The sequence below is a fragment of the Neovison vison genome, chromosome 7, assembly GCF_020171115.1.
Source record: "Neovison vison isolate M4711 chromosome 7, ASM_NN_V1, whole genome shotgun sequence".
Lineage (NCBI taxonomy): Eukaryota > Metazoa > Chordata > Mammalia > Carnivora > Mustelidae > Neogale > Neogale vison.
In genome coordinates, this window is record NC_058097.1 from 60072286 (window position 1) to 60098053 (window position 25768).

General features: G+C 55.6%; 1 protein-coding gene across 1 annotated transcript; it reads left to right on the forward strand.

The window, feature by feature from the left end:
• Positions 1–6524: 6524 nt before the first annotated feature.
• On the forward strand, positions 6525–25415 carry PTPRH (protein tyrosine phosphatase receptor type H). The gene is made up of 20 exons (XM_044260154.1): positions 6525–6575; positions 7450–7483; positions 7699–7962; positions 8844–9098; positions 9837–10100; positions 10982–11255; positions 11964–12238; positions 13120–13404; positions 14113–14412; positions 14746–15012; positions 17000–17078; positions 17197–17244; positions 21746–21836; positions 22320–22410; positions 22626–22702; positions 22788–22922; positions 23231–23353; positions 23528–23688; positions 25083–25218; positions 25305–25415. Exons 1-20 carry the CDS (start codon positions 6525–6527, stop codon positions 25413–25415), a joined length of 3321 nt encoding a protein of 1106 aa, XP_044116089.1.
• Positions 25416–25768: the final 353 nt, after the last annotated feature.

Sequence of the window (25768 nt, forward strand, 5' to 3'; positions counted from 1 at the left end):
CCACCCCCATTCCCCTCGTCCATGTCCTCACTGTCGCCTGGGCTTCTGACCCACCAGATGGGGATGAAAAGTTCCCACCAGCCCCTCCTTGGGTTTGGTTAACAAGCTAGAGCAGCTCACAGAACTTGGGAAAGCTGTCCACTTACCAGATCGCCGGCCTGGGGCTAAAGGGTCCAGCTGGGGAGCAGCCAGATGGGAGAGTCGCTATGGCCATGTGGGGTGTGGGATGGGGAAGTGCATGGGGCTCCAGCGGCCTCTCCCCTGCCTCCAGGTGCCCACCGACCTGGCATGCCATGGGAAGTCCAGGCAAGGCTGGGGGCCCGCAAACTTGACCCCTCAGGGTCACCCCATCCTGTCCCTGTTCCACACACAGCTCTGGCCAAAATACTCTCAGATGCCCTGAGTTGTCCCAGGTCTCCCCTCGCTCTTCCCCCAAACACCTGCCCTCCACCGCTTGTCGCCTTCCCCATGCCTTTCTCCACTCACCAAATCCTACTCTTGTGTGGAGACTCTGCCCTGGGGCAGACACCTCCCAGGCGCTCCCGCCATGCCCATTGCTACCCCAGTCATGGCGCATTCATCTCACACTGGGGTCTGTTTCCCCGACCGCCTCCTCAGCCCGGTGCCCTCCGGACCAGAAGACTGTGTTTGCTCACTGAGCTTGTGGCCCAGAAGCTGCAGGTGTTGGGTGACTGATGGGATTGGTTCCAGATGGTGAACGAATGTGGATATAGCTCCTGAAGGAGCCGTACGGGGAGAGGTTAGCATGGAGCACAGGACAATAAGGAGAGGAAGGGGGTCAGGGACGGGTGGTGGTGGGTGACAAGGTTGGCGGCTGGTGGCGGCCGGAGCAGGGATGGCCATGGGAGGTCATAGAAGGAGTGGCTGAGACAACAGAACTCCGTGTCTCCCGGTCCTGGAGGCCAGAAGGCCCGGATCAAGGTGTCAGTTGGCTGGGTTCCTGCTATGGGAGTCCATGCCTTTCACACTCTGGAAATGGCTGGCCTGGGGTGCCGGGGTGGCCCCATGTGTTGAACGTCTGACTCTTGACTTGGGCTCAGGTCATGGTCTCGGGGTCCTGGGATGGATCCCCGTGTCTGGCTCCACATTCTCTCTCTCCCTCTTCCCCTCCACTCCGCTCCTCTCTCTGTCTAAAAACAAATAAGCAAATCTTAAAAAGAAAGAAAAAAGAAATGGCAGACTTAAAAATGGAGGACAGACCCGTGGTTACCGGGAGATAAAGATCCGGGACAGTCAAATATAGAAGGAAGTGGCTCAAGGTAGTTCCTTGGTGACAGGGCAGGGCCATATCTTGACTGGTGGTTGTTCCACAGTTCTTTGCATAGATTAAAATTGGACAGCACTACACACACACATACACACACACACACACACACACGCACACGTTGTTAAAACAACAGCTGTGAAACCTGAAGAATGAGGTCTGGAGCTGGGCAACGGCATTCTACCACTATTGAGCTCTTGCATTTGATAGCGAATTTTATGTGCCTGAGATGTTACCACGGAGGTTAGTGGAACAAAGCTCACAGGGGGCCTCTTGTACTATTTTTTGCAACTTCCTGAGAGTCTCAAATAATTTCAAAACAAATTGTTGAAGAAAATGTGGAACTTTATTCATCAAAAACGCAAAACAAAACCTACCAAAGATGAACTATTTCTCTTCCCCCTTCTTCCTCTCCCTCTTCCTTCGCTTTTGGGACATGTCCGTCCTAAAGCCATTTGATGGGGATGAGCCACAAAGGCGTTCACGAATGGTGGTGGTGGTGGGACCAGGCAGGGATCCATTGTGGGGCGCCAGGTGCAAGCGGCGGGGGGGGGGGCGCGGGGCATGTTCACGTGGTGGGTGGGCCCGTGTGCAGAATCTGTGAGACTGAGCAGATGAGAAGGGTTTCACACGGGCCAGGAGCGGAGGGCAGAAAAGGGAGCATATACAGGAGGCTTGCTTGTGGAAATACATTTATGAAGTCTACACAGGCTAGATGTGCTCTAGCAGAGAAAGGAGTTCATACTACAGAGAAGAAGTGAGTGAGTTCCACGTGAAAAGATGGCCAATGTCATTGGTCATTGAGGAAATGCCAATCAAAACCAGGAGGTACCACCTCTCGACCATCAGGGCTGGTGATGGTCAGAAAAAATCAGAGGTGTTGGCAAGGGTGGGAGAAATGGGAGCCCTTGGGCGCCACTGGTGGGATGGAAAACGGAGCAGCCATGGTGGGAAACAGCATGGCAGTTCCCAAAACAACTAAACATGGAATTACCATATGATCGAGCAATTCCACTAAAGGGAATATACCTGAAATAATTGGAAGCAGGGTCCCAAATAGATATTTGTACACCCATGTTCAAAGCAGCATTATTCACAATATCCAAGAGGTGGGAGCAACCCAAGCATCCATCGACACATGAATGAATAAACAAAATGCAGACCGTCTTGTATACGTACGTAGAGCAGAGGATCACTCACCAGCTGGTGGTGACTTGTCCCGAGCCTCACCGATGGCCCCCACCTCCTCCACCCCCACTGCTGACAAAGGAGCTTGGGCTGCCCTCCCCCTGAGCCTCCAGGGGGGTCCTTATAGAGGACTTGTGGGGTTCACTGTAGAACTGATGGTAAACACACATTGTGGGATTTGTGGATAGGCTTGGGGCGGATGAAGGGGCAGAGCACTGTCTGATGTCCTGCCCCTAAGAGGCCTGTCTTCCCCCTTCTAGCATCCAACCCAGTCAGAAGCCTAAAGGTAGAGGCTCAGCCCAGCAGTTCCATCACTCTGAGAAAGGGGTGGTCCCTGAGGGTCTAGGCCCTCAGCTGTACCTCCGTGGGATCCAGTGGTCTAGGGAGAGCATCTCAGGTGGTCCTCACAGCACTGTAGCCACCTGGGTTGTGATGGATGCACTTGAACTCTAACTTTGAATGAATTCTTAATGCGGGCTGAACAGGACAGAGTGAGCAGCTCCAGGGAGACCCCCTGTGTGTCTGCAGATGACAAATGACCCTCCCTTGGGCTGACCCTCCCAAAGAGAAAGAGAAAGGTCATTGCATTTGATTCCCGAGGCCCCCACAACGAAGTACCCCCAACTGGGGGCTTAAGGCAACAGAAACATGTTGTCTCACAGTTCTGGAGGCTGGAATTCCAAAATTGAGGTGTTCTCACGCTCTTTTTGGAGCCTCAAGCATCTTTTCTCACCTCTTCTGGCATCTGGGGATGGCTGGAAATCTCTGACATTCCTTGGTTTGGAGACTCATCATGCCCGTCTCTGCCTCTGGCTTCCCATGATGTTCTTCCTGTTTGTGTCCAAATTTCTCTCTCCTTCTAAGGACACCAGTCATTCAATTTGGGGCTCACTCTACTCCATGGGAGCTCATCTTTACTTGACTATGTCTGTTAAGACCCTTATCTCCAGACAAGGTCACATTCCCAGGCACCAGGGGTTAGGACGTGGACATAAGACAACCCACGCAGTCAGCAAGGTGAGGACTCGCCAAGACCACTCCCGGCTTCAGGAGAAGCTACTCACTTGGCAGCTCCCAACAGGGTCATGGATCTGTACAAGGCAGCTCAGACCAACAGCTCCATCACCCTGGGGAGCAAGGCCCCCACCAAACCCCATTCTCAGGCCTACACATACTGGGTCCAGTGGGCTGCTGGGGAACATCCCCAAGGAGACCATGACCCCCGAGGACATCAGGCCAACCAGACACGAGAGACCAATCACACCTACTATGAGGTTCAGGCCCTGGAACCCGGGACTCTGTACAACTTCAGCGTGTGGGCAGAGAGGAGAAACGTGGCCAGTTCTGCACAGGGCCTCCTTGAATCCACAGGTGAGTTGGGCCCCCTTCTACCTGGTAGGGACCTAAGTCAGACCTGGGGGCAGTGGGCGGTGAGTGGACTCCAAATCCCATCAGGTCATGGGGTCATAGCTTCATAAGCTGAAGTGATACAGAGCGTGCAGGGCTCATGGGAGTTGTAGTTTGAAGGGTCTGTTTTGTGTCCCTTTGGGGAGGACAGACTATGAGACATGAAGAGGGATTTTGGTTCTGGGAAGGAAAGGATGGGCTAGTTCTCAGAGAATTGGCACCACAGGTGGGAAGTGGGAGAGGATGGAAAGCCCCCCCATATGGCTCCTACTGACTCCTCCTGTCCTCTCCTCCCAGCCCCAAGCCCGGTCACCATCACCTCCTGCATAAGCATCTCTGGGGGCCACGGGGTCGTCTTGACCTGGTCCTGCCCCCGAGGAGGCTATGAGGCCTTTGAGTTGCAGGTGGGTGGACAGCAGGACTCTCAGAACAGGTCATCCTGTGGGAAGAGGGTGTCTGTGTGGGGTCTCTGGCCGGCCTAGTCCTACCCAGCCATTGTCACGACCATCTGGGATGGAATGAAGGCCCCGTCTGCCTCTGTGGCCTGCCACCATGAACATAGGTGAGCAGAGCCCCACGGGGATGGGAGCCTGGAATGAAGAGCTAGCTGAACCCCACTGCCAAGGCCATGGTCACTGGAAATGGGGAAGGTGCAAATGTACTGGGTCCTGGGGACACCTTTGTCATCAGTCTCATCACAGAAGAAACGGGAGATGAGAGGCCAGGGACTCAACATCGAGTCCCTCTTCCTCATCTGGGTGGGCATGGTGTCGAAGCCCAGAGAGACTCCCAGAGCGAGTGACAGAGCGTTATTAGCCGCCTATCCCTGCTTCCCACTTTGTCACACATGGGACAGAAAGTGGTAGATAAAGCCTTGCCTACAACATGACCACTGTGTGGGCACAGTGGGGCTGTGGCCTGCGTCCGAGATGACCCCTATGGTCCACGCGTCCTGGCTTTCAGGCTCCTGTGCAGTCCCCCCCACATGAGAGAGGCAGGTGGTTTAATGAGTAGGATGTCCCAGCAGTGATGGTGTGTGCCTTCCGTCTTGTTCTCTCTCTCGGACCATTCACTCCAGGGACAGCTGGGAGCGTGCTGGGTGGGCGCCCAGATGCCCCATGCATGATGCATGAGGTGAAGACCTGAGGCCTCCCACCAGCAGCCGCGCCTGCGAACCCTCCTGCCAGGCAGTCCCCCAGCCGTGGCTGGAAGCCTTTGGACCCTGCAGCCCCCGCCGACATCCTGGAATCCTCCTCCCTAGCCAGAACTGCCCAGCTGGGCCACTGCTCGACCCTCGCACACAGAACTCGGGAGAGAGGATGTGTTCATGGTTGTCTACGGCGCTCCAGTTGGGGCGATTTGGGGCTCAGCCGTGGGTCGCCCATGCGTCCCCTCGCTATAACTCACAACGGCTCCTTGAGGTGAGTCGTATTTGTCACGGGGATGGAGAAAGGGCGGGCTTTTACCATATAGGAGACCCGGCAATGCCTATGACCCCAGAACAGGCCAGAAGCAGTCAGCCGCTCTCCATCTGTAGACAGCGTCTCTGATTCCATTTGAAAATCATGAAGACAGAGACATAGAGGGTTTAGATGAGTGGAAGGTCCCACGGGCAGTTAGTGGGAGGGAGGCAGAGGTGGGCGTGTGACCCCAAGACTCGTGTTCTTGCTCTCATACTGCTCGTGAAGCGAAGGAAGCCACATGTGCATATAAGTAAGTCCCCCAAATACCCCAAGAAGCCCATCCGGACTCTGGAGGTCTGAGGGACGGGGCAATGATTCAAGCGTGTTAAAAGTCCTCATTCTAAGATTTTGTATGTACAAACTCATCTATTATTCACAGCATATTTATAAGGGGTTATAGCCTTTTTTTTTTTTTTGTAGTGAATTTTAGTCACTGTGCGTTGAAGCCACATGTTCAAGGTCACAGGTAGAACCGGCAAGGTGCATAAGCAAACAGTGACCGTCTGGTGTGTGTGACAGATATAGCCCAGAGTCTTGCCGGGGCTAAAAAGGCATCCACCCCAGTGTAGTCCCTGTCGGACCGCGTCCCAGGGGAGGAGTGGGAATGAGGTCCTTCCTTGGGGAGGAAGGTAGAAACATGTGTCTGGCAGGGAGCCCACATATGCAAAGGTCGGGAGGCAGGCGGGAGTGAACTTGGCTCATTTAGGGAGGGCTGCTGGGTGTGTGGAGGCAGGGAGAGGTGACAAGGCCTGGGTCCGCGGCAGAGCCCACAGCAGCCCATGGGTTTAGACCCAGCCTGCCCCACTTGAGACACAGAGCGGGGGGGTGTTTCTCTCCTGGGTCTGCCTTCAGATCTGACCGCCCAGGACCTGTGCTGTGCATTCACATAGCAGTGGGGAACAGCCCCATATCCAGGCCATTTTTGTGGGAAAGTGTAAGGCAAGGCAGGAGCTGGAGGGGAGACCCCATGGCGGGGGGAGCAGGGGCATCCAGGCCCAGGACCAGAGCTGAGGCCTGGGGGCGGGGCTGAGAGCCTCCACTTCCTCCTCCACCCTTCCAGCCCTGGTCTGTGGCCTCATCGTGCAGCTCAGAAAGGGGAAATTCTTGCGTTTAAAGTCCAGCAGGTGAAAGGTCGGGGCCAGGGCATCTGAGTCCATCGGCAGTGACCAGAGACAGGAGACATGAAGAGGACCAGAGGGAGCCTTGAGGCCTGGGGGAGCCTGGTGCTGCTGGTGAGTGCTTGCAGACAGGGGCAGGGGGCTAGGCTCTGAGGGGGTAGTGGCTGAAGGTCTCCTGGAGAAGGAAGCAGGCCTGTGGGCTGTCAGACACACCTGGGCTCTCATAACAGATCATCCACTGTGAGAAGGAACTCTGCTTTCTGGCAAGACTCAGGTTTGCTCACAAAGACCCAGGAGTCCCGGCCACCAGTGCCGTCCTCCCTCAGACCCAGGAGTCCAGACCCCCAGCTCCTCCTCCCTCAGACTCAGGAGTCCAGACCCCCTAGTTCCCTCTTCCCTCAGACCCAGGAGTCCAGGTCCCCAGGCCCTCCTCCCTCAGACCCAGGAGTCCAGACCCCTAGCCCCTGCTCCCTCAGACCCAAGAGTCCAGGCCTCCAGCTCCTCCTCCCTCAGACTCCGAGTCTAGGCCCCCAGCCCCCTCCTCCTTCAGACCAGGTGTCTGGCTCCTGGCTCCCAACCTCTGTATCCTCTCCATTTCCCACCCTGTTGATTGCTGTCCTGCGTGGAGTCTTCCAAGGTGGTATTTTTCAGGAAGTGTAACCATTAGGTATATGTCTGTCTGACCTTATAGGTAGAGCTGTCCCCAGCTTCTGGGTTCCCCTAGTCCCGCCCCTGCCACATTCTTCTTTCTGACCCCAACACATACGCACCCAGAAAAGACAGAGGGCCATTGGGATGACCTTTGTTAGAGCCGAGTCTGGGGGTGGAGACAACTCCCTGTGTCCCCCCTCTCCCTGAGGCACAGAGATGCTCAGGGTGGGGACAGAGCACGGGAGGGTCACTGACTGGGCCCTCCCAGCACCACAGTCTCCCCTGGATCAGGGAGATGAAGCTATGAATCTGACTCTTCCCTCTGGGTTCTCTCCAGGGCCTGTGCAGCTGGACAGGGTCCTGGGCAACTGGTGAGTGACCCCTGCTGAGTGTATCCCTTACACGGAGGGGAGGGTGCACTGAATCCCCCTGAGCTCTGGTGGGGGGGGTGGTCTCAGGGAGGAAGGGTGATTCGTGACCGGTGTTGATGGACGTGGTCCTTCCTGGACTCAGGCCTAGAGCTGGGGCTACTGGAAGGCACAGTGCCGCTCCCGGCTCACAATGGGCTCTCCTTCCCGAATCTCAGTCCTCAAGCCCGTCAGAAACCTGAGCGTGAAGGACCAGACCAACAGTTCCATCACGCTGGGCTGGACAGAGCCAGATGGCACGGCCTCTCAGCACTACCTGTACAGGATCCAATGGGAGGGTACCGGCACACCTGGGAACAAAAGCACGGACAACACCAGCATCCTTGTGGATGGACTGCAGCCCGGGTCCTGGTACCAGTTTGCCGTGTGGGTGGAGCTAAATGGAACCCGCAGCTCCGAGGAGACTTGCAATGTCAGCACGGGTGAGAGGCAGCCACCGCTCCTGTTCTTGGTGGGGGGACAGGTCGGTTTGGAGAGCTGACAGGACAGTGGAGCAGACGCTAGCCCACGTCTCCTTGGTCTTGTGGAGCAGGAGATGAAGAAAGAACATCCCAGGTTCTGAGTTGGGACTAGTCAGGGTCTAGGATCCCTTATGCAGACCATAAGACTTAGCTGCCAGGGCTGTGTAGGGGGCACAGGCATGTGTCCCCGGCCGTGGGGGATTAGGGGTGTGGAATGTGGACACTCCAGCCCCTTGAGTCTTCTCCTGGTCCCCAGATGTGTCACAGTCTGGAAGGTGGGGCTCAGACCATCAGCTCCCTCACCCTGATCTGGGAGGAGCCTCTGGCCCTGGCCTTCAGGACGATGCGCACTGGGTCCAGTGGACTGGAGAGGGAGACAGAACCGCGACCCGACACTCAGCTGACTTCAGTTTCACAGTGGAGGGACCCCAAACGGAGGCCTCGTACAAAATCTCTGCGTGGGCTGAAGGGAATGCAGTGCCTTGCTCCGGATAGAGCCTCAGGAGCTCCACAGAGGACAAGCATCAGCGCCCACTCTCTGTTTTGATGAGAGGTTAAGAACTGGCCAAGGTGGCATCTCCTCTGGGTTCTGGGGTCCAGCCACCGTCTCTGTGACCTCATTGAGCCAGACCCAAACCCCGAGTTGGCAGGAGAGTTGTGGCCATTCCTGGGGAGAGGCCTTTCTAGAGGTTGCCGCTGAGCTTAGGGCTGCAGGTGTCCAGCCCTCTCTGGGTCCCATGTCTAGGAAGTGCTCCTTGACAAGTCTGGCTGCACAGGGAGGCTGTGTTCTGGCTCTTGTGGACCAGGGACTGGGAACTCTGACTCTCTGCTCCTTCTGCCAGTTCCCAATGTAGTGACAAGTCTCAGGATGCAGAACCGGACCAACAGCTCCCTCACCTTGAGCTGGACAGCTCCCGTGGGCCCAGATCATCCTTCCTACACCTACTGGGTCTCGTGGGTCATGGAGGGCACTATGGTCATTAACACTCAGGATACCAGGGTCTCTAACACCTCGGATACGAGGATCACACTGGAGCAGCTGGAAGCTGGGAGCTTGTACACCTTCACTGTCCAGGCGGAGAGGAATGGGGTCAGCAGTGACAACAGGACACTCACAGAAGCCACTGATCAGACTCAGGCCGGGTCTAGACAGACCCAGTACTGCGGAGTTGGGGGAGGGAGGGGACTGAGGAGACTTTGGTGACCCCACCTAGCGTCACTGGACCTTGAGCTTGTAGGTCTGCTTCTAGAAGGAGTCTGTCCTCAGCAGCCAGGGATTTCTAATTACGAGGCTGTCTTTGGGGAGGAAGAGAGCCCCTGACCACCCAGCACCACCCCTTGGGAACCAACAAAGCCAGAAGAGGAGAAGTGCACACACTTATCCCACTGTATTGGCTGAACCCAAAGGGACATGCCTCTCAGCCTATACATGGCCGGCCCCAAGTGTGAGATGGGAACCAGGATTATGCCAAGAGCTAGGTTCACTGTGGGTGGATGGAACCTGCAACTTTTAGTCTTCGGCCATTTGGGCTAAGAAGACTGGTATCAACAGCTCTGCTCTGTCTAGAAAGGAGTGTCCAGAAGTAAGGAAGGACCCTGCCTCAAGCTGCTCCTTGGGAAGACAGTGTTGAGAAAGGTGATGGGTGGGACCCAGGGCTGTAGACTCAGGGCAGAGAGGCCCTGGGGGATCTTGGTCCCCGCCTGGCCTCTTTTCTGTGGTTCACACTTCCTAGGAAGTGGACTCATCGGATGACTGAGCAATCAGGGGATGTGAGCAGGCTCGGGATGGAGGGTCCTTGACCATACAGCCCCTTGAGCTTCTGTGGCCATGTCAGCTCCCAACAGGGTCATGGATCTGCACAAGGAAGCTCAGACCAACAGCTCCATCACGCTGGGCTGGACAGAGCCAGATGGCACGGCCTCTCAGCACTACCTGTACAGGATCCAATGGGAGGGTACCGGCACACCTGGGAACAAAAGCACGGACAACACCAGCATCCTTGTGGATGGACTGCAGCCCGGGTCCTGGTACCAGTTTGCCGTGTGGGTGGAGCTAAATGGAACCCGCAGCTCCGAGGAGACTTGCAATGTCAGCACGGGTGAGAGGCAGCCACCGCTCCTGTTCTTGGTGGGGGGACAGGTCGGTTTGGAGAGCTGACAGGACAGTGGAGCAGACGCTAGCCCACGTCTCCTTGGTCTTGTGGAGCAGGAGATGAAGAAAGAACATCCCAGGTTCTGAGTTGGGACTAGTCAGGGTCTAGGATCCCTTATGCAGACCATAAGACTTAGCTGCCAGGGCTGTGTAGGGGGCACAGGCATGTGTCCCCGGCCGTGGGGGATTAGGGGTGTGGAATGTGGACACTCCAGCCCCTTGAGTCTTCTCCTGGTCCCCAGATGTGTCACAGTCTGGAAGGTGGGGCTCAGACCATCAGCTCCCTCACCCTGATCTGGGAGGAGCCTCTGGCCCTGGCCTTCAGGACGATGCGCACTGGGTCCAGTGGACTGGAGAGGGAGACAGAACCGCGACCCGACACTCAGCTGACTTCAGTTTCACAGTGGAGGGACCCCAAACGGAGGCCTCGTACAAAATCTCTGCGTGGGCTGAAGGGAATGCAGTGCCTTGCTCCGGATAGAGCCTCAGGAGCTCCACAGAGGACAAGCATCAGCGCCCACTCTCTGTTTTGATGAGAGGTTAAGAACTGGCCAAGGTGGCATCTCCTCTGGGTTCTGGGGTCCAGCCACCGTCTCTGTGACCTCATTGAGCCAGACCCAAACCCCGAGTTGGCAGGAGAGTTGTGGCCATTCCTGGGGAGAGGCCTTTCTAGAGGTTGCCGCTGAGCTTAGGGCTGCAGGTGTCCAGCCCTCTCTGGGTCCCATGTCTAGGAAGTGCTCCTTGACAAGTCTGGCTGCACAGGGAGGCTGTGTTCTGGCTCTTGTGGACCAGGGACTGGGAACTCTGACTCTCTGCTCCTTCTGCCAGTTCCCAATGTAGTGACAAGTCTCAGGATGCAGAACCGGACCAACAGCTCCCTCACCTTGAGCTGGACAGCTCCCGTGGGCCCAGATCATCCTTCCTACACCTACTGGGTCTCGTGGGTCATGGAGGGCACTATGGTCATTAACACTCAGGATACCAGGGTCTCTAACACCTCGGATACGAGGATCACACTGGAGCAGCTGGAAGCTGGGAGCTTGTACACCTTCACTGTCCAGGCGGAGAGGAATGGGGTCAGCAGTGACAACAGGACACTCACAGAAGCCACTGATCAGACTCAGGCCGGGTCTAGACAGACCCAGTACTGCGGAGTTGGGGGAGGGAGGGGACTGGGGAGACTTTGGTGACCCCACCTAGCGTCACTGGACCTTGAGCTTGTAGGTCTGCTTCTAGAAGGAGTCTGTCCTCAGCAGCCAGGGATTTCTAATTACGAGGCTGTCTTTGGGGAGGAAGAGAGCCCCTGACCACCCAGCACCACCCCTTGGGAACCAACAAAGCCAGAAGAGGAGAAGTGCACACACTTATCCCACTGTATTGGCTGAACCCAAAGGGACATGCCTCTCAGCCTATACATGGCCGGCCCCAAGTGTGAGATGGGAACCAGGATTATGCCAAGAGCTAGGTTCACTGTGGGTGGATGGAACCTGCAACTTTTAGTCTTCGGCCATTTGGGCTAAGAAGACTGGTATCAACAGCTCTGCTCTGTCTAGAAAGGAGTGTCCAGAAGTAAGGAAGGACCCTGCCTCAAGCTGCTCCTTGGGAAGACAGTGTTGAGAAAGGTGATGGGTGGGACCCAGGGCTGTAGACTCAGGGCAGAGAGGCCCTGGGGGATCTTGGTCCCCGCCTGGCCTCTTTTCTGTGGTTCACACTTCCTAGGAAGTGGACTCATCGGATGACTGAGCAATCAGGGGATGTGAGCAGGCTCGGGATGGAGGGTCCTTGACCATACAGCCCCTTGAGCTTCTGTGGCCATGTCAGCTCCCAACAGGGTCATGGATCTGCACAAGGAAGCTCAGACCAACAGCTCCATCACGCTGGGCTGGACAGAGCCAGATGGCACGGCCTCTCAGCACTACCTGTACAGGATCCAATGGGAGGGTACCGGCACACCTGGGAACAAAAGCACGGACAACACCAGCATCCTTGTGGATGGACTGCAGCCCGGGTCCTGGTACCAGTTTGCCGTGTGGGTGGAGCTAAATGGAACCCGCAGCTCCGAGGAGACTTGCAATGTCAGCACGGGTGAGAGGCAGCCACCGCTCCTGTTCTTGGTGGGGGGACAGGTCGGTTTGGAGAGCTGACAGGACAGTGGAGCAGACGCTAGCCCACGTCTCCTTGGTCTTGTGGAGCAGGAGATGAAGAAAGAACATCCCAGGTTCTGAGTTGGGACTAGTCAGGGTCTAGGATCCCTTATGCAGACCATAAGACTTAGCTGCCAGGGCTGTGTAGGGGGCACAGGCATGTGTCCCCGGCCGTGGGGGATTAGGGGTGTGGAATGTGGACACTCCAGCCCCTTGAGTCTTCTCCTGGTCCCCAGATGTGTCACAGTCTGGAAGGTGGGGCTCAGACCATCAGCTCCCTCACCCTGATCTGGGAGGAGCCTCTGGCCCTGGCCTTCAGGACGATGCGCACTGGGTCCAGTGGACTGGAGAGGGAGACAGAACCGCGACCCGACACTCAGCTGACTTCAGTTTCACAGTGGAGGGACCCCAAACGGAGGCCTCGTACAAAATCTCTGCGTGGGCTGAAGGGAATGCAGTGCCTTGCTCCGGATAGAGCCTCAGGAGCTCCACAGAGGACAAGCATCAGCGCCCACTCTCTGTTTTGATGAGAGGTTAAGAACTGGCCAAGGTGGCATCTCCTCTGGGTTCTGGGGTCCAGCCACCGTCTCTGTGACCTCATTGAGCCAGACCCAAACCCCGAGTTGGCAGGAGAGTTGTGGCCATTCCTGGGGAGAGGCCTTTCTAGAGGTTGCCGCTGAGCTTAGGGCTGCAGGTGTCCAGCCCTCTCTGGGTCCCATGTCTAGGAAGTGCTCCTTGACAAGTCTGGCTGCACAGGGAGGCTGTGTTCTGGCTCTTGTGGACCAGGGACTGGGAACTCTGACTCTCTGCTCCTTCTGCCAGTTCCCAATGTAGTGACAAGTCTCAGGATGCAGAACCGGACCAACAGCTCCCTCACCTTGAGCTGGACAGCTCCCGTGGGCCCAGATCATCCTTCCTACACCTACTGGGTCTCGTGGGTCATGGAGGGCACTATGGTCATTAACACTCAGGATACCAGGGTCTCTAACACCTCGGATACGAGGATCACACTGGAGCAGCTGGAAGCTGGGAGCTTGTACACCTTCACTGTCCAGGCGGAGAGGAATGGGGTCAGCAGTGACAACAGGACACTCACAGAAGCCACTGGTGAGACTCAGGCCGGGTCTAGACAGACCCAGTACTGTGGAGATGGGGGAGGGAGGGGACTGGGGAGACTTTGGCGACCCCACCTAGCGTCACTGGACCTTGAGCTTGTAGGTCTGCTTCTAGAAGGAGTCTGTCCTCAGCAGCCAGGGATTTCTAATTACGAGGCTGTCTTTGGGGAGGAAGAGAGCCCCTGACCACCCAGCACCACCCCTCGGGAACCAACAAAGCCAGAAGAGGAGAAGTGCACACACTTATCCCACTGTATTGGCTGAACCCAAAGGGACATGCCTCTCAGCCTATACATGGCCGGCCCCAAGTGTGAGATGGGAACCAGGATTATGCTAAGAGCTAGGTTCACTGTGGGTGGATGGAACCTGCAACTTTTAGTCTTCGGCCATTTGGGCTAAGAAGACTGGTATCAACAGCTCTGCTCTGTCTAGAAAGGAGTGTCCAGAAGTAAGGAAGGACCCTGCCTCAAGCTGCTCCTTGGGAAGACAGTGTTGAGAAAGGTGATGGGTGGGACCCAGGGCTGTAGACTCAGGGCAGAGAGGCCCTGGGGGATCTTGGTCCCCGCCTGGCCTCTTTTCTGTGGTTCACACTTCCTAGGAAGTGGACTCATCGGATGACTGAGCAATCAGGGGATGTGAGCAGGCTCGGGATGGAGGGTCCTTGACCATACAGCCCCTTGAGCTTCTGTGGCCATGTCAGCTCCCAACAGGGTCATGGATCTGCACAAGGAAGCTCAGACCAACAGCTCCATCACCCTGCGATGGAAGGCCCCCACAGACCCCCACTCTCAGGCATACAAATATTGCGTCCAGTGGGCCGCTGGGGGACATCCCCAAGGAGACCATGACCCCCGAGGACATCAGGCCAACCAGACACGAGAGACCAATCACACCTACTATGAGGTTCAGGCCCTGGAACCCGGGACTCTGTACAACTTCAGCGTGTGGGCAGAGAGGAGCAACGTGGCCAGTTCTGCACAGGGCCTCCTTGAATCCACAGGTGAGTTGGGCCCCCTTCTACCTGGTAGGGACCTAAGTCAGACCTGGGGGCAGTGGGCGGTGAGTGGACTCCAAATCCCATAGGTCATGGGGTCATAGCTTCATAAGCTGAAGTGATACAGAGCGTGCAGGGCTCATGGGAGTTGTAGTTTGAAGGGTCTGTTGTGTGTCCCTTTGGAGAGGACAGACCATGAGACATGAAGAGGGATTTTGGTTCTGGGAAGGAAAGGATGGGCTAGTTCTCAGAGAATTGGCACCACAGGTGGGAAGTGTGGGGGGGGTGGAAAGCCCCCCCATATGGCTCCAACTGACTCCTCCTGTCCTCTCCTCCCAGCCCCAAGCATGGTCACCATCATCTCCTGCATGAGCATCTCTGGGGGCCACGGGGTCGTCTTGACCTGGTCCTGTCCCCGAGGAGGCTATGAGGCCTTTGAGTTGCAGGTGGGTGGACAGCAGGACTCTCAGAACAGGTCGTCCTGCGGGAAGAGGGTATCTGTGTGGGGTCTCTGGCCGGCCCAGTCCTACCCAGTCATTGTCACGACCATCTGGGATGGAATGAAGACCCCGTCTGCCTCTGTGACCTGCCGCACCGAGAACTCAGGTGAGCAGAGCCCCATGGGGATGGGAGCTACAGGGACCCCATCAGGCTCTGCTGGAAGCAGTCTCCGTTGCCTAAGGGGTCCCGTGTGTTTCTCTGTTTGCTTTTCCTTCTTTCTTTTTTTTTTTTTTTTAAGATTTTATTTATTTGACGAAGAGAGATCACAAGTAGATGGAGAGGCAGGCAGAGAGAGAGAGATAGAGGGAAGCAGGCTCCCTGCTGAGCAGAGAGCCCCATGCAGGACTCGATCCCAGGACCCCAAGATCATGACCCGAGCCGAAGGCAGCGGCTTAACCCACTGAGCCACCCAGGCGCCCTCTGCCTTCTTTCAAACAGTTTTGTTGGGACATAATTCACATATCATCCAATGCACCCACTTAAAGTACACAGCTCAGGGTTCCAGAACGTCCGCGGGACTGTGCCACCCCATTTTCTTCACATGGAACATTTTCCTTACTCACCCAAGAAAGGTCGCCCCCTTAAGCCATCACCCCTTTATTTCCCCATTTTCCCAGCAACCTAGACTAGGGAATCTCAAATTCACCTTTTGTCTCTGAAGATTTCCTCGTTGAAGATAGTTCCTAAAAACACAGTCAAGCAATATGTGGTCTTCCGTGGCTGGCTTCTCTCACCTGGAAGAACGTTTCTAAGGTCCATCCATGTTGTAGCATGTGTCGGTGATCTGTTCCCTTCTTTTTGCCCAGTAATATTCCATTGTATGGAGAGACCACATTTTGTTTATCTATTTGTCTGGGGATGGAGCCGTTGGGTGGTTTCCACATTTTGGCTGTTACAAGTAAGTCTGCTATGAACATTCATGTATGTAATTCTGTGCAGACGCATGTCTTTACTTCTCTTGGGTATATACCCAGAGGACCCATCATGGGATCAGATGGGCGACTCTGTGTTTATCCTTTGGAGCACCACCAATATTTTTTCCAAGGTGGTTACACCATTTTCCGCTCATCACTGGGGTATTTTGGGGAAGTTTGAGCCTCTTACTCTGGAAATCTCTGATGGTTTACCTTTGACCGTGGCCCTAGGCTTCGCTGTGCTCTCTCAGTCTCTTCCTGTGAATCAGGACCTCTTTTAAGATTGGGTCTGTGATCTGGGGAGAGATGGCAGGTCGGGGCAAGGCTAAGTAGATGCTAGTCACTCCTGGGCTTCTCTGGGCCCTACTGCTGGGGAGGGTCTCTTGCTTAGCAAGCAAGGTCTGTGGGGGACCAGGTCCATGAGGGGAATGGCCTCCCCACCAGGCTGTGTCAGAACCTACCAGGCCTGTTGACAGGTCCTAGTCACGGAGACTATTGGGAAGCTGCAGTCTAGGGCCCCCGAGGCTGATGGAGGCAGGCTGCGGGCTGGAGTCTGTGCCAAGACCAGATGTGCAAGGACAGCTCCCAGGAGATCTGTGCCCGTGAGAGTCCGGGACCCAGAACATCGGCCCCACCATCGCGGGCGAGCCCTTCTGCTAGCAAACAGAACCTTGGAGAAGACAAGCCTCCATTCTGGGGAAAACCTGGAATGCAAACAATGCCGGACAGTGTCTTCCCGACCTTGGCACTATTGGCTTTTGGGGACGGATCAATCTTTGTCCTGTGCATTATAGGGTTTCGAGCAGTACCCCAGCCTCCCCCTGCTGGATGCTAGTGCACCACCACTCCAGTCGTGACAAGCCTCAGTGTCTCCAGACATTGGTGATGTGCTCTCTGGGGGCAAAGCGCCCTCGCTGAGGACGATTAGCGTAGGCCGAGGAGGGGCTGAGTTACTCCGGCAACCAGGCTGCCCAAGCAAATGATGTCTTTGGACAGGCTCCAGGAGAAGGCTGGGTGGGAGGTGGGGCTCTATCCAGAGGCTTTCTCCCTCTCCCTTGCTGCCCTCGCATCTGCCCTCCACGCCCACTGGTCACAGTCCAGGCCAGGATGGAGGCAGGAGAGACAGGGTGCTAGTAGATGAGGTCGACTCTAACAGGTCCCCACGCCCCCTCCCCCAGGGGTCATTGTGGGAGCCATTGTTGGTGTCACCCTGTTTCTCATCCCGGTGGGTCTGCTGATTTTCTTCCTGAAGAAGAGGTAGGATTCTGCATGGGGCTCACTGACCACCTGAAGGGGTGGGGGCCCAGGGGGAGGATAAGGGCCCCTGATTCTGGTCTGACACCCTGGGCCTCCCACTGCAATGTCTTTTTTCCAGGCACGAGAAGAGCCAGAGGGAACCAGCCCTCAGGCGTCTGGTCTTCAGGTAAGCAGAAGGTGCTGGGGAACATCTGGAAGGATCACTGTCAGGTCAAATCAAGGGGTGTTTGCTGGTCACCAGAGAGGTCAGAGGGTGGGCTCAGTGAACCCTCACACACAGTGCCCTCTGCGCCAAGGATCACAAGCCTTCATGCTTCCCATAACCCGGGCCGAAGGCTTTGGAGGCAGTCCCGGTTCCAGCTCTGGGACCTCGTGCATCCAACAACACACTCGCTGAACACCTCTTACGTGTAGGTGCTCTTCTAGGGGCTGAGGGCACAGTGAGTTAAAGATTCCTGCCCTCATGGAGCTTGCATTTGAGCACGAGAAGTCCTTAATTAACAAGATCCTAGTGGTTGTGACTCTCACAATAGAGAATAGAGCAAGAGGTGGGGATAGAAAGGGTAGAAGAATATTTTAGATCGGGTGTTGAAGTTAGAGAAGATTGTAGATGGGTGTCGAGGAAAAGCTGGACTAAGAAGATGACTAAGAGGAAGTCATTTGTGCACAGACTCACGTGCATGTCTTGGGAAAGGGCATTCCAGGCAGCGGGACCAGGAAGGGCAAAGGTCCCTTGGCAGGGGCCTACTGGCAGTGTTTCGAGAATGTTGGTCAGTCCTGAGACTGAGGAAGGTGGTGAAGAGGGTAGCGTAGGACATGAGGTCAGAGGGGTATCCGGTGGGACCAGATCAGCTAGGGCCTTGCAGATACAAGTGAGGAGTTTGATTTTACTCTGAGATAGGAGTTTTGGGAGGACTTTGAATAGACTCAGTGACCCAATCTAACCTATTTATAAGCAAAGGCGAGAGTCAAGAGACAGAGGAAGTGGTATGTAATAACCCAAACAAGAGACGATTGTCTTGGACCAGGAAATGGTCAGAGGTAGTCATATTCGAGATATGGTCTGAGTGTTTGAACAGCAGGTCTGGCTCAAGAATGGGCATGTGGTGTGGGAGCCAGAGAGGGCTCGAGGGTGAGCCCAGCGAATTCAGCCTGGGCCGCAGGAAGATGGGAGTCGCCTTTGCTTAAGAGGGAGTGACTCTGGGGGCAGGTTCAGGGGAGAGTATCAGCAGCTCAGCTATGGATACGTTCAAGTTTGAGCTGTTTGGGCGACCTCCACGCAGAGACTCCTCTGATGGGGCGGCTGGACAGACAGTTCAAGAGAAGCTTTGTGCAAGTGTTTTCATTGCTCTGAGTCGACTCTCTGTGTTAGAATGATCCCTAGGGACTGACAGGAGAGACGCGAAGCTGGGAGACCAGCGGAGATGGGCTGGACGAAAAAGGAGGTGTGAACTGAGGCAGGGGCGTAAGAGGCAGATGCATGGGGTGTGGGGAAAGGTGATGTCCAGTGCGTCCCTTGCTGTAGAAGCTGTTCTGGCTCGCATCCCACCCCTGTTAAAGCTGACTTCTCCCCACCTCCCTCTACAGCATCGGTGACAAGTCATGCATGAGTCTAGGCAGTCACCGGGTCACAAGCCTGGCCCTCTCTCTACGTTGAGCACGTTGCAACTTCCGTATCTGTGTCCTGATGTCCTCGTGATAACCCTCCCGGGCATCAGGTGCAGGTTTCAGGAGGCGGGGGCCAGGGAGCACACCGAGAGGAAGCTCAGGAGAGTGGCAGGAGGAACTAGTGTAGGATTTTGGAATCAGAAGTGTAGAGCTCAAAAGGGAAGCCTTGGGAGCAGACCAAGTCCTGTAAGAGTTTGGTGAGTGTGCAGTGAGAAGATGGGCTTGGAGACGGACCCTCAGGACCGTCCATTTTGTCTCGTGGATGCAGGAAGAGGGGCCCATGGAGGAGAGGGAGATACAGCGGCCAGGGGCCTGGGGGTGGTGGCAGCAGCGGAGGGGGTCCAAGAGGAAGGAAGGAGCAGTGGGCAGGGCTACACGCTGCTGAGCAGTCTCCCCAAGGACTGCCTGAGAGGTGGCCTTTGGAATTAGAGAGCAGGAGGCAAATGAGATTGCGGGACTCTGGGAGAAGATGTCCTTCCCCCATGGAGCAATGCTGCAGACCCTTGGAGAAGGCCTTGGGAAAGTTCAACCAGCAGGGCTGTCTGAACACGTTTTGTTGCTGTTTAGGTGCAATAAAGCCAAAGGGTGGAGAGATGACCACCACTGAAAACACAGGCTATGAGACTCCCAGATCCCAAGGCGGGGGGCACAGGATAGCCCTCAGGGCTACACAGGGAAGCACCCAGCTCAACCAGGAAAGAGGGGAGCTGGGGGTAAGGCGGGCAAGAGCCTCGATCATGGTTTTTGTGGGAAGGAGTAGGCAACAGTAGGCCGACAGCCTAGGAGGGAATCACTTCGCTGAGCTCTGGGGCACAGGGGCTGCCCCTGGGGGCCGAGGGCATGTGCTTAGTGGCCCAGAGTGTGAGAGCCCATGGAGGAGGTGGTGTGTGTGTGGGTTTAACCACAGCTCAAGACATGGGACACACTGGCCCCCAGCCAGGGTCTCCAAACTGGGTCGAGACAGGGTTTCTAAAGCTGTCCTGCAGGGAGAGGAGCGGGAGGGGGCTGCAGCTGGAGCCCCATGAGTCAAAAGCCTTTTTGTTCATATAGAGGAGAGATTACTAGCATTTACTAGCTAAAGGGAAAGAGGCAGAAATGCAGATGAGGAGGAGGGACTGATGCTGGAGGGGTTGGAGCGAATTGGAACACGGGAGACACAGAGTGGCCCGAAATGGGAGAAAAAGCACGTTTTTCCTTTTTTAATTAAAAATGACTTTAATTGTGGTCAGTTACACGTAACATAGCATTTACTGTCGTACCTGTCTCTGGGTGTCCAGTTCCGTGGCTGTAAGGACGTTTACGCTGTGGTGTAAACATCACCCCTGTCCGTCCACGGAACGTTCTGTCTTGCAGAACTGAAACTCTGCCCCCATGAAATGCCCTCCCCCTTCCCCTGCCCCAGCACCTGGCTGCACCGTCCACCTTCTGTCTATGAATCCAACAGCTCTAGGGACCTCACTGAAGTGACTCATCAGTATTTGTCCTTCTGTGGCCGGCTTATCTCACTCAGCATCTTCTCCAGACTCATCATGGTGTAGCCTCAGTCGGAATAACCTTTCTTTCTTTTTTAAAGATTTTATTTATTAATATGAGAGAGAGAGAGTGAGAGAACACAAGCAGGGAAAACTGCAGAAGGAGGAGAAGCAGGTTCCCCACTGAACAGGGAGCCCGATGCAGGGTCGATCCCAGGACCCCGGGATCATGACCCAAGCCCAGGGCAGACACTTAACCAACTGAGCCTCCCAGGGACCCCCAGAATGTCCTTCCTTTTTAAGGCAAGACAATATTCCAGTGCACAGACCCCATTGTCCATCCGTGTTCTGCCAATGAACGCAGTGTTGAGTGAGTGAGCGGGGAACGAAAGATAGTGGACTCCGGGCTGCTTCTGCCTTTGTTCTTTGAATAATGTTGGTATGAACCTGGGTGCACACTTGTCCTTTCAAGACCCCACTTCCCGCTTGGGAGTGGGACTGTAAATCAAACACACCGTTTTGACCCAGAACGTCCCCTTCTGAGTGTCCGTGTGCAGGAAACGAGACTGTTCTCTCTGTCTCTCTCTCTCTTTTTTTTTTAAAGATTTCACCTACTTAGTTGACAGACAGAGATCACAGGTAGGCAGAGAGGCAGGTGGAGAGAGAAGGGGGGGGAAGCAGGCTCCCTGCTGAGCAGAGAGCCCGATGCAGTGCTCAATCCCAGGACCCTGAGACCATGACCTGGGCTGAAGGGAGAGGCTTTAACCCACTGAGCCACCCAGGCGCCCCAGGACCACTCTCTTGATGAGGTATGTGGGTCCCCACGTTCCCTGCAGCCTTATGTGTGCTGGCAAGATTCGGAGACCCTGAGCGGCCACTGATGGGTGAGTGCATACGGAAAATGCGGTGTAATGCAACGGAGTGTGATACAGCCCTAAAAAGGAAGGAAATCCTGACATTGGTAACATGGGGAGCAGATCCTGAGGACATGACACTAAGTGAGATAAGTCAGACAGAGAAAGAGAAATTCTGCATGACATCACTCGTATTTGAAGTTTAAAAAAGCAAAACTGAGTTCATAGAAACTGAGACCAGAGGGTAATGGCCAGAGGCAGAGGAAGGGGGGCTGGCGAGTTGGGTGAGGGGAATCAGAAGGTGCAAACTTCCGGTTATAAGATGAATGGGTCCTGGGGATTCTAAGAAACACACAACAAGGGACACCTGGGTGGCTCAGTGGTTAAGCGTCTGCCTTCAGCTCAGTTCATGATCCCAGGGTCCTGGGATCAAGCCCCGCATCAGGCTCCCTGCTCAGTGGGAAGCCTGCTTCTCCTTCTCCCATTCCCCCTGCTGTGTTCCCTCTCGCTATCAAATTAAGAAAGAAAGAAAGAAAGACATAATAACTATCAAATTAAGAAAGAAAGAAAGAAAAAGAAAAACATAATAACGAGGAAAAAAAAAGAGGGGGACTTCTCTCTCTGCCCAAGAGCACAGAACTGGAGGAGCTTAAATTCTGCCCCTTTCCCACAGCTTCTCAGAGGACATCCTGGCGGAAGACTTTGCTGACCATGTCGGGAGAAATGAGAAGGACAGCAATTTTGGCTTTGAGGAGGAGTACCAGGTGGGCAGGAAGCAAGGGTGCAGAGCTGAGCCCCAGTGTCCCCCCACCCCCGGAGCTCAGACCTCCTCACACCCTTTGGACTGAAACTAAAGCAGGGCACCTGTTTTGTTCGCTGATGTAAACAAGAGCTTCTGTTTTTGCATCCTCAAAATCTTACACTGTGATGGGCCCTCAGGTCAGTCCTGGAGGAGCACCTTTGTTTTCCTCTGAAAGGGTTTTCCCCTTTCTCTCTCCTACCTCTCCCGCCCCCACTATTCCCCAAATCCTCCCAAGTGCTCTGAGGGGATGGGGGTAGGCATGTTTTATTTTTGTGGGTGCTAGAGAATTCCAGGGCATGGGGTGAGTGGGGTGGTGCTTTATTTTTGTGGGTGCTAGAGAATTCCAGGGCGTGGGGGTGAGTGGGGTGGTGCTGAACGGGGTACCTGCGGGGGAAGGTGGAGAGATTCCGATGCGTGCTCACCTCCCCTCTGCCTCTGCCTCCAGCAATTGGCTCTGGAGACCCACAGCCAGTCTCAAACAGTTGCCTTGGCTCCTGAAAACAGCATCAAGAACCGTTACAGAAACGTGCTCCCCTGTGAGTCTTCGGCCTCTGCTGATTTCATGACTTTGTCAACACCAGTCCCCCACCCCCTATCCCCTAGGGGACACCAAGCTCCTGCCCCTGAGAAGTGGGCACCTGGCCCCTCTTAGAGTTCCCAGTGCCTGTCTGCCGTCTGCGTGACTTCTGTCTCTGGGTCTCTCCCTCCACATGCTCCTCTCTGCTTCACTAACCTTGGCCTCTCCCCCCAGATGACTGGTCCCGTGTGCCCCTGAAAGCCATCCAGGAGGAACCAGGCTCTGACTACATCAACGCCAGCTTCATGCCTGTAAGGTGGTGGTCCGGAGCCAAGAGGGTGCTGGGCCTGGGTGACGCCGAGATGGGAGGGACTGGAGCCTGTTTCCCTCTACCAGGGTCTCGAGAACCCCCAGGAGTTCATCGCAACCCAGGGTCCCCTGCCCCAGACGGTGGGTGACTTCTGGCGCCTGGTGTGGGAGCAGCAGAGTCGCACCCTCGTCATGCTGACCAACTGTGTGGAATCTGGCCAAGTGAGAGCCCTGAGCTCCAACCCACCCCACTGGCTCAGACACAGATCCCACCGTCCACCCTGACCCAGACCCTGCTGAGTCCCTGCCATACGATGGCATCCTCTTCCAGTTGCCCCAGCGCATCCCTTGGTTCATATAACCCACTGACCTGGAGAAGGGAGGGGTCCCCCTGGCTGGAATGAATGGACCCCAGCTGTCCTGGGGTCTTACCTCCTCACTAGGCACCGAATGCAAGTGCCCCAGTGTAGACGGGCAGCGGACGGGTTGTCTGGGGCCTCCCGTACTCTGACCTCCCAGTTTGCCCCCAGGTGAAGTGTGAACATTACTGGCCTCTTGACGCCAAGCCCTGCACACATGGGCACCTCCAAGTGACGCTGGAGGGTGAGGAGGTGCTGGAGGACTGGACAGTCCGAGATCTGATGCTCCAGCACGTGAGTCCGTAACTGGCCAGCCCCATCCTGACGGTCCATTCCTCCCCTCACACCTGTTCTGTGCCTCTGAGCCCCTCCCGAAGCCGAGCCCTCTGTCACTCTCCCAGGGGACCACAGTGTGCCCACGGACGCCCCCGCCCAACTCTCTCCCTCCCCAACCCACCCTCCCTCTAGATGCAAGAGCAGAAAACGCTGCCTGTGCGACAGTTCCATTACATGACTTGGCCAGACCATGGCGTCCCCCACTCCACAGACCCCATGCTGGCCTTCCGGAAGGTGCTGCGGCAGTGGCTGGACCAGACCACGGAGGGAGGCCCCCCCATTGTGCACTGCAGGTGAGGACCTCCTCATGTGAGGGGAGTCAGGAACATGGGTCAGTGGGTCCTCAGGCATCTCTGCAGATGGGAGAGAGGAGGCAAGGATGGAGGACACAGAGGCAGAAGCAAAGGGGCAGTGAGGTAGAGGGACAGGAGGTTGGGGTGACAGGACTGGAAAGCCAGGCAGAAAGGTCAAGGAGGGGAACGCAGTGGTGGGGACAAGGGAGGGAGGGGTGAAGAGCAGGAGGGGTGAGCACCCAGTGGTTTTGAGAAGCATTTGGAACACCTCCAACGCTGTCCAGGACCTCACCCGTCACCATTCTCCTGATACTGAGCTTGATGCCTCTGAGATGAGGTTCTGGGGCGATCAAGGAGCATGCTCCAGAGGGGTGGACAGCCTCTGAAATGGGACTCTGAAAAGGGTTTCCTCCCTGCTGCAAAGCTGGAGAAGCCCAGTCAGACATCTGAAGTCTTGGGTTCAAGGCCAGTTGGAAGTGGCCGAACTGATGCCTGGGCTGGCACTCTTAAACTCTGTGCCGAAGTGTGTCCCAACACCTGCTCTGTCCCTGGAGAGCACCCCCTGGAGGTGTCCCCAGCAGGGGGTCAGCCTTCCCTCCCCTGAAGCACAGAGGGGACTGGTACAGACTGGTCACAGGGATTAACTTGAACCATAAAAAGGAATGAAGTACTGATTCATTCGAGGTTGTGGAGGAATCTTGAAAACCTGATGGTAAGTGAGAGAAGCCAGACACAAAAGGTCCCACGTCATCTGATCCCACTTGCAGAAGATGTCCAGGATGGGAACCTCTCCAGAGCCAGAAGACAGCTCAATGCTTACCAGGGGCTGGGAACAGGGGAGCAGGGGGAGCGACTGCTCAATGGGCACAGGGTCTCCTTCTGGGGAGATGGAAGTGTCTAGGAACTAATTAGATCTAGCAGTCCCACAGCATTGTGAATGTCCTAAATGCCACTGAATTGTTTTCTTTTTTTGTTGTTGTTGGTTTGTTTGTTTTTTTAATAATCAGCTTGGGAGTTCCTTTTCTTGAGTGTGAAATTCAGCTCTGTGGTTTATTGTCTAAATGACCCAGGACAGACAAGTGACCTCATGTCACTCCCCCTCCATTTCCCCATCCCTGAAATGGGTATGCTGGCAGCTCCAACTTCTCATGGCTGGGGGAAGTGTAAAGGGTATGTCAGGCACTTGAGGCAGGGCCTGGCATAGAGATGGAACTCCAGGCCTAATCACTCGCAGTGGCTTTTCACTCCACTCAATAACCCCCACTTACACTGTATCCCCCCCCAGAACACCATCTTGCCGAATAATACCCCGATCTTGGGTGCTCAAACACAGATCCCTCTGGTCAGCCAAGATTCCCCTCCCTGTGGTCTGACCCCTTCTTGTTCCTGTCTAGTGCTGGCGTGGGCCGCACGGGTACCCTCATTGCCCTGGACGTCCTGCTGAGGCAGCTGGACCGGGATCAACGTGTGGGGCCCTTCAGCTACGTGCAGAAGATGAGGGAAAGCCGGCCTCTGATGGTGCAGACTGAGGTGATGGGGCTCCTGAGGGCATAAGGCCTGGGGCTTTGGGAGGGAGGAGGTCAAGGCTCACCCCCCTGCTCTGTGTCCCTCCCCAGGCCCAGTATGTCTTCCTGCACCACTGCATCCTACGGTTTCTCCAGCAGTCAGGCCGAGTCCCAACAGACAATGGGGTTGCATATGAGAACCCGCTGTATGAGAATGTCTGAGCCTAAAGAGGGCTGAGATGCCAGACTGGCTAGACTCGAAGTCTGGACCCCCACTTCAGCAGGTTCCTGGAGTCCTGGGACAGCACAGGGCTGGGGTCCCAGACTCTGGGGTCTTGCAGGGGGAGAAGAGGCCTGGCAGCCTAAACTATTTCCATGGAGGATGAAGGACAGGTGGGAGCTGGTATCCTGGTTATCCAGATATTCATGTATCCTGGACTTCCTCTGAGGAAGGACAGATGGGAGCTAGGATTTCCTTCTTCTTTGATGGAGGAGGAGGCTGGGGGCTCAGGCTGCAGGGTCTTTGAGAAAGAAGATGGATTCTGAGGAAGGAAGAAATTAGAGTCTGGAATTCT